Source organism: Branchiostoma belcheri, unplaced genomic scaffold, assembly GCF_001625305.1.
Source record: "Branchiostoma belcheri isolate BF01 breed outbred unplaced genomic scaffold, Haploidv18h27 scaffold51, whole genome shotgun sequence".
Taxonomy (NCBI): domain Eukaryota; kingdom Metazoa; phylum Chordata; class Leptocardii; order Amphioxiformes; family Branchiostomatidae; genus Branchiostoma; species Branchiostoma belcheri.
This window is the reverse complement of record NW_017804143.1, coordinates 871,849-880,201: the sequence shown is the minus strand read 5'-3', so window position 1 is coordinate 880,201 and position 8,353 is coordinate 871,849. Positions and strand designations below refer to the sequence as shown.

The 8,353-nt window shown below is 45.8% G+C and overlaps 3 protein-coding genes across 3 annotated transcripts in view; 2 read left to right on the top strand and 1 right to left on the bottom strand.

The window, feature by feature from the left end:
• LOC109480438 (IgGFc-binding protein-like) overlaps positions 1–357 on the top strand; it is a 35,339-nt gene extending 34,982 nt beyond the window's left edge. Inside the window, exon 60 of the mRNA XM_019782627.1 lies at positions 7–357. Within this exon, the coding sequence (XP_019638186.1) occupies positions 7–357 (351 nt within the window). The remainder of the gene's footprint in view (positions 1–6) is intronic.
• Positions 358–1,567: 1,210 nt separating this feature from the next.
• LOC109480530 (non-neuronal cytoplasmic intermediate filament protein-like) lies at positions 1,568–6,585 on the bottom strand. Its single transcript, XM_019782740.1, has 7 exons — positions 6,170–6,585; positions 5,427–5,487; positions 4,528–4,623; positions 3,907–4,077; positions 3,364–3,489; positions 2,695–2,921; positions 1,568–2,109 (listed from the first exon to the last, which is right to left on the bottom strand). The coding sequence occupies exons 1-7, from the start codon at positions 6,529–6,531 to the stop codon at positions 2,085–2,087; spliced, it is 1,068 nt and encodes a 355-aa protein (XP_019638299.1). The 5' UTR covers positions 6,532–6,585; the 3' UTR covers positions 1,568–2,084.
• Positions 6,586–7,971: 1,386 nt separating this feature from the next.
• Positions 7,972–8,353, top strand: part of LOC109480531 (non-neuronal cytoplasmic intermediate filament protein-like) — a 5,078-nt gene continuing 4,696 nt past the window's right edge. The window contains exon 1 of the mRNA XM_019782741.1: positions 7,972–8,204. Coding sequence (XP_019638300.1) covers positions 8,040–8,204 — 165 coding nt within the window. The 5' untranslated portion in view covers positions 7,972–8,039. The remainder of the gene's footprint in view (positions 8,205–8,353) is intronic.

The following is an 8,353-nucleotide window of genomic DNA, read 5'->3' as shown; positions in this document are numbered from 1 at the left end:
CGGCAGTGGATCCCCGTCCAGGCTCTCGACCAGGCAGCCCCGGTGGAAGTAGTGGAGGATCCCGTCCAGGATCACGACCAGGTTCCCGTCCGGGAAGTCCAGGTGGAAGTTGTGGAAGTGGATCTCGCCCCGGCTCTCGTCCAGGCTCTAGACCAGGCTCCCGTCCAGGATCACGACCAGGCTCCAGGCCAGGTAGTCCGGGTGGAAGCAGCGGACGTGGATCCCGCCCCGGCTCTAGGCCAGGTAGTCCCAGCGGAAGTGAGAGATCCCGGTCCCGTTCGCGATCCCGGTCCCGTTCGCGATCCCGGTCCCGGTCCCGAAGCCCCGGGGGAAGGCGTCCAAGGGCTCCTCGCATGAATCAGGAAGACGTCAACAGCACATTGTAAACTTCGATATTACAAAATTCCACAATCCTTAGTAGGATATCAATGAACATAATATATATTATAGTATACTGTCTGTAAGATGCATTTTGAGACGAAAATGCAAAAACGTAGGTCAGCAATGTAGTATACTAGACGTTGAGGATAAATATCCTTTAATACAGATATGAGTCAAACTGGCAACAAAACCTTCATGTTAAGCCATTACTTAATGTTACCCCTCTTTTTGACTTTATTTTCTAGGGTGCATATCATTGAATAGCTACGTACACTAAGTAATCTAGCACATCATTCATCAGACATTGTGTCATAGCTGTTGCCCTGTTGTCTAACCATCTCCCAACCGACGCTAGCCGTACGTAATACAAGGTTGGGTGCGCATATAGTACAGTAGCAGAGGAAAAGTATAGATTGTAGTCAAACTGCGCTTTGGCATACATGTATTTGTTAGGAGGTTTTCTTTTCAAATGTAATTTTATTGTTTTTTGTCAACACTGCGATGAGGGGTTTAGTACCAAGACAAACTTTGAAATGAAATATTTGATTGTCACACTCGTCTATTCCTTTATTGCATTTCAGGGTACTGTTTAAAAGTGTGTTTGACAAAGTAATAGTTATAGTACTTACACATTTTATACAAAATCCATGTCCCCATGCCTGGTGTATGGGTTTGCCTATATGAGATGTACCAATTAAACTTGAGAGTAAGACCAAATGGATAGCTACGTGTTTTTGCACAAAGGAAATATTTTTCAATGGTCAACAGATTTATATATTTATTATAAAGCTCAGGTTGCCACGTTTTTATTTCACCCCATTCATGTTATAGTTTTACTGTTACTGTAGAAGAACCAAGCTTTGCTATGCTAATAATAAAGTGTTGAATCAATCCACTCCGTGAAGGGTCATTTTTGTGTATTGAGTGTAAAATATCTGTAAATTAGCTGCATAGGATAATACAGTGTAGGACTTGTGAAACAGAAAAAAACATTTACAGTTTTATATAAAAATAAATCATTGATATAGCCATCAGTTTTATTTCTTGCAGTTATGGTGTTACTAACTGCATAGATTTGCTATGTTCAGCTACAACTGACTCATTAAACAAGAGCACAGTTCTGGGGTCTGTATTGAGAAATGTACTGTATTGTCTCCATTTTATAAAACGGCAAGAAAAAAATATACATAAACACAAAGGGTCAGAGTGTATCAAAGTTATGTTTATTGGTCTAAAGGTTCTTGCACATCATCTCTCTCATCATTTATTACATGTTCAAAAATCTGTTTGCCCTTATTATCATAATTGTATGGTACGACAAAGATTGTCTGCCTGTCCATCGTCCAATTAAGTAAAGCCCTGTGGATCACCGTGATAATGTAGTGGGCCATTACAATTGTATACTGTTACGTGATGCTTGCGACTAGCCGCGACGACGTCCTGTCACTAACGCAAGCAAAGCATCACCATCGGCCTCCTTCCGTCTCAAAACAACAACAACAATAACAAACGGTTCTTCGGACAAATAGTAGTTCTACAGACAAACCTTAACTAGTTTCCAAATGTAGCTAGGATAAGGTCGGGGTTGTTTCGATAAAATGCGGATATAATGTGACATCACAACATAGCTCATTGTACGTAATACGGTCGGATTCCTTCGACTTCTCAACTGGAACACGCAGCTGCTGACATCACCTTAAACTTCAGGCACGGACCTCACTGAAGATCCTGTCATAAGAAAAGAGTTCACAAAGAAACATGGTAAGAAACTGGAACATATGATGAAGTAGATATAGATCCAGTCCTATATCTTAGCTAAAGTAAACTGGCCTTACATTTACCTTTCAACAAACCTTCATACAGAAACATCTTGGAGTGGGAGTTCATTTGTACTATTCTATCATTTTGAGAGGGCCGGGAAAAAGTAATCTAGATCAGGGCCTTGAACCGGACGGGGACCGTTACAGACTACAGCCCACCTTTGACCCATTGATCACGTCACAATTCTAGCAAGTGACAAGTTCTGGGTAATCGGGTCCACACTGTCAGTTACCCTGAAGAATACTGGTCGAAACGTCGGTGACTTTAATCTTTTTGTGCTAGAAAGCAACAGAACTCTAGATCTTTCAAAACAGAACATGATTTTAGTACATGTACCTGAAGGGTATGTGATGGGTCATCGTAAGGGTGAAATCCCTACCAATCAACTGTCTAAATCCTTTCCCACCCACAATGCAAGTGAAGCAATTAGGACAGTCGCCCCAAAACAATACTTCCGTACCCAGAATTAAGTAACCATGGAGACGGCCCCACCTGTCAGTGATCTCCTCCCCGTCCAGCAGCTTCCTGTAGGTCGCGATCTCCACGTCCAGCGCCATCTTGATGCTCATGAGCTCCTGGTACTCCACGGAGTGCTGAGTCATCTCTGACTTCATCCTGTCGATCTGAGCCTGAAGCTCGCAGATGGCGGCCTTAAACTCCACAATCTCCCTCTGCGTGCGGGCCTCTGTCTCCGCGATGTTCGCCTCCAGGGAGCCAGACTATTGTAGAGGAAGGAAAAAATTTATGTCACAATTTTGCCTAACTGTTGCTTGTTGCAACTAAGGGTATACAAATGCAATGTACATTTAGCTAACATTAAATAAATAAATTAAATTAAATAAAACGTTTATTCCAACACAATGATACACAGTGACCACTGTCACCTTCTTCAGGATAATTATTGACCAATCACTTCAAAAAGATGACAGTGGTCGTCTGATGAAGGCGACAGTGGTCGCTGAAAATTTAATCTCTGTGTAACTTTGTGTTGGAGTAAAGCTCAACGTTTTACTATGGTTACTACCAACACAGATGAACTAACTTTCATGATGAATTCAAATTCTCCTCTTTTTTTAGTTCCAGTATAAAACACACATTTGCGTATGTATGTGTGTGTGTGTGCGTGTTGGAAACTCAATTCAACCTTGATTGAGAACTGACCTTGCTCTTCAGTGCCTCTGTCTCGGTGATGATGGACTGCAGCGTCCTCTTCAGGCCGGCCAGCTCGGACCGGGCGGCTGCCAGAGCCTGGTTATCCGACTCCCGCTGCTGGGACATCGCGCTGAACTGGAGAAATAAAACAACATCAACATTAACGTCTTTTGTCTGTTTGTTTGTTTGTTTGCTTGTTTGCTTGCCTGTGACTTAAACTTTGTGGTAGCCATTTCGTATGTCAACAGTCTGATGAACAGATCCTGTTAAAAGCTTATGTGGCCTTAGCTTTTGACATACATTTAACACCACACAAAACGCAGCACAGGTCTAATCTCCAAGCAGATCATGCGGTGGCAAGGCAGTATCTATTGGCCTGGGGAGTGCCCATTAGCCACCGAAGGTGGCCGTGCAAACTCCTCTGGCTAATGGAAACTGTCTTGCCATAGAAAGGGATCTGCCTTGGAGATAAGCACAGGTCTACAGCACGTCAAAACGATGAACCCATTCTAACAGGTCTACAGCACGTCAAAACCATGAACCCATTCTAACCTTGCCCTTGTACTTGTTCTCGGCCTCCTCCCTGTTGGCGCGGCCCATGATCTCGTACTGCACGCGGATCTCCCGCAGAGTCTCGCTCAGGTCCGGTCCGGAGATGACCTGGGTGTCAGTGTCAGCGATGGCCACAGTCTGGGTCAGCTGGGACTGGACCTTGCGTGTCTCCTGGACGGGAAACAAAGCTCACGTGTTGAAGGATTATATAATAGCAAGTCCTGATATCATCGAAACGCACCCAATGCGGACGCAACTTTGCCACAGCAGAGATACAAATAATAAAAAAGGCCGACATTTGCTCGGGAGCAAATACAGCATATTTCACCCATTCTTCCTCCTCATTCCAAAATAGACTGTTCCATATCAACCTTTTCCATACCCCCTGTTCGTAACATTTGTTCTCGAAATCCCCATGGCTCATACAGTGCTTTTCAGTGTTCTGAAACCCCCAGTTCTTGTAAGTAACAAATATTCTCAAAACCCCATGAGTTGCTCAAGCCCCCATACAGTGCTTCTCAGCAAAAGTGTTCTCAAAATCCTTACACATTCCTTTTTGCAAAATGCAACGGTCCGTATTCCCGTAGGAAGGCCTGATGGAGGCTAGACAGTCCTACTTACCTCTTCCCAGACCCTCTTGGAGAACTCGATCTCCTCCTGTATCGTGGTCAGCTTGTTCTCCCACCCAACACGCTCCACAGTCGCCGCGTCCACCTCCTAGGAAACATTTTGCAGAACTCCGTGAATAGTTTCATCAGGTTGGTAAGACACTGAATAAAGAGACTATTTTTACACAACCAAGTCTTTTATTCAGCCGACGTTTCGGTGACCGTCTGTCACCTTCCACAGGGCAATTCTTACTGGTTCACATTGCATTGCAGCACAGGTGTCGTTGCTACCAGTAAAAAGAGTCTCTTTACTCATTTTGTAGAACTTCTCTCTCATTTGAACCATGTGTAGCAGAACACAAACAGAACCAAAAATACAAAAACGCAAACATATTTAAAGTTGAAACTTTTGTTCCACCGCACAAGGGATTGTTCCCACCTACTGTAGAGCTTATACGACCAGTCACTCTGTTCTTCTTCAATAGACTGACCCAGTGAGACTTGTTAGGTGGCATAACATAAGTGTGAGGTCAACACTGGGTCAAAGCTATCCATCGGTAAACTAGGTCGGCCCCCTTTGCGATTGAGTGATGTACCCTTGCTGTAAATAGCCTCTCTCACCCCTCCCAGAAAGCTAGACATCGTTCACCGAATACCTTTAACCCAGCGCTGACGTCACACTTCAGTTATGCCACGTGACTGGGTCAGTCTATTGAAGAAGACCAGACTGGGTCAGTCTATTGAAGAAGACCAGAGTGACTGGTCGAAAGGTTGAAACAAAAGTTTTAACTTAAAACATGTAACTACCAACACAGATTCTTGAAACAACAAAATTCATGATCGCAGTGTAAGATCGCAAACAATTTAACATGTCCATGGCGTGTGATGAAGATATAGCGGGAGGAGACGCACCTTCTTGACCGCTGCCAGTTCTGTCCTCACCGCGGTAGTCGCGGCAGTCTCGGTCACACACCTGCCCATGCATCCAAACGAGAAGGTGTTTTGAAACAGTAACATATTATCTACATGTAAAAGTCTTCGGAACTACATGTACTAGAAAGTACAGTACATTCTATCTTCTTAGAATTAGAAAATGTCTAAACATAGCAGTGTAAGGGGTGTTACCTAGCCTGCCACTCCGCCGACGTGAGGCTTCAGGCAACCACCCATAAATAGCTAGAACCAGCCTTCGATACAAAACAGGCAACCGTCTTCCGTCGACAACTACCAGACTAACTACGCTGGCTATATATAGGAGAATATTTGCCAGGAGAGTTTGGCCGCCTTGGGGTTTGACTGGCCGCGCAGGGAAAGAAAAACCTTCCCGTGGCCGGATTCCCCTGGCCAATTTTACTATCTTTTTTTTTGCCGAATTCTACGATCCGTATTCCCGTAGAAAGGCCTGGTGAAGGCTACCATGGGGCAGGGCAAGTAATCTAAGTCCAAACACAGTAGTGTACAGGGTGTTACCTAGCCTGCCACTGACTAAGCCGATGTGAGGCTTCAGGCAACCGCCCATAAATAGCTAGAACCAGCCTTCGATGCAAAATAGGCAACCGTTTTCCGTCAGCAGCATCGCATTTTTGCCTCACAGATATTAGTATGCTATGGGATAGGGTTGATTCTCCTAAACATAGTGGTGTAAAGGGTTTTACCTGGCCTGCCACTCCGCCGACTTGGCCTGCCAGCTGGCGTTCTCGGCGTCCAGTTGAGCCTTCTCCTGGGTGAGCTGGTCCACCAGAGCCCGCAGCTCCCTCAGCTCGGCCTCGTACAGCTCGCAGATGGCCGACTCCTCCCGGGCAGACACCAGCCTCAGCTCGGTGGTCAGCCGGGTGTTCCGCTCCTGCAGGGCGCGCACCCTCTCGATGTAGCCGGCGAAGCGGTCGTTGAGGATGATGAGCTGGGTCTTCTCGCTGCTGCGGTTCACCCTGGCGTCGGCGAGGGACTGCAGCGCTCCCTCGGTGGAGTATTTTGCAACGGGCTTGCCGCCGCCGACTCCCGCTCGCGTGTAGGACATGGCGTGTCTGTGGAGCTTGGACCCTGTCTTCGGTTGAAACTGGCTTCTCGGCGAGACTCTCGCAGTACTGGCGCTATCTATCTGCTCTGTGGCTTTTAACTTTATGACATGGTCACCTCCTGCCAATCTGCTAAGCCCACGAAGCTCGGTATTGGTGAATTAAGTTGTTCTAGATGATAAAAACACACACAAGATAGATTAGCTGGTTCAGCAAGGTTTACTGAGGACATAACAGACCCCAATGTGTCAGGTCGTCGCAGGTTCACATCCTGTCGTTACATAACCAAAAGCTTCATATAGAAAGTTATGTAACGTCTGAGCTCCACACTATGTAGGGCAATCAAATGTTTGAAGGGAAAATGCTTCAAGAGTGCCTTGGAACTATTTGTATCTAGAACTCATTCCGTCTACTACATACTTCAGGGATAGTTTTTATTTTGCATGCATTGCATTTTGTCGTTATTATCATTGAGCTTTTACGCTCACAGCCGAACTCTTACCAACCTCTTACCAACCATCAGCCAACCAAACCCCAAACACGGCCCAACCTCTCGCTGTCCAGACCCGAATGTTGAAACATTTTGAAACATTTCGCTGGCGCAAAAATTGGTTACCGGTAGGATCCTGGGCTGATTATCGGATATACCATCCAGACAATAACGGACTCATCTTGGGGATTGTTTCTGCGCTGTTCTGAACGCCCTAAGTATCAAATACTGATGCGAATGTGCTTATGTGATGTGCGGTAGTATGTGTCAATAACACATAGATTGTCTTATTCAGAATGTTGCCAGTATTGTTGCCGCCGTAGAATGCCTTTAGGCTGCAACAAGAGAGAAATTTCAATGCAGCATTCTACACCGGTGCCTAATCTTCAAGCACATCCTATGGTGGCCAAGGGTGGCCAATTTGATTGACCGTCTCTTGCGAATGGATACTGTCTGGCCAATTTGATACTGTCTTTTGCCACCCTAGGATCTGCTTGGATGACTACCAGAGGTCATCAGCAAGTCCATTGGTCCATGATGGTTACCCCATGTCCATATAAGGCAATGTTCCGTGACGTTCCTTGGCTTGGCTTCACACGTATAAATCGGCCGATGTATCTGGTTGAAGCTGGACGAAGTGATTAACATGGAATGCTTACGTAAATGATCTCAGAATAACGAACATCCGAGATTCACGTTTGATATTTGCTTGCCCCACATACCTAGGTTTGGGAATGCCTGGTAGCTGCCTCAGCACTTACATACACAAGGACGAGAACATAACAGACCTCAATGTGCCAGGACGTCGCAGGTTCACAACTTGTCGTTACATAACCAACGGTCGTAATTCTGTACACAACTGCTCAGGCTGGCCAATGATATGTCTTCTTGACTAAATGAATGACAGGGAGTGATTACGCCGATGAACTTATACATCTGGAAGGCTCAAAGGCCGGTATCCACCGTAGGAAGACCGTCCAGTTTTTCTCCAAGCCTGTTCCAAGCGCACGCCAGGACAACATGGCCGGGATGACTCTCGTAGCGGAGGCGACTGAGCTCTCCAGCCTCAATGACCGGTTCGGGGCCTACATCGAGAGGGTTCGCGTCCTGCAGGAGAGCAACACCTCCCTGGAGGCCCAGATCTCGGCGGCCCAGTCCAGCGCCGTCTACGTCAACCATGCACAGGTCCAATAACCAGATTGACTGCTTTAGAATAAGAACTGAATGCTTTAGGAAGAGCGCATTACCCTACATGGTTAAGTAACTGAATAACCAGGAATTATTTGTTAACTGTAATGATAAGTTCACGGTACAGAAGTGACAGTGAAACAGTG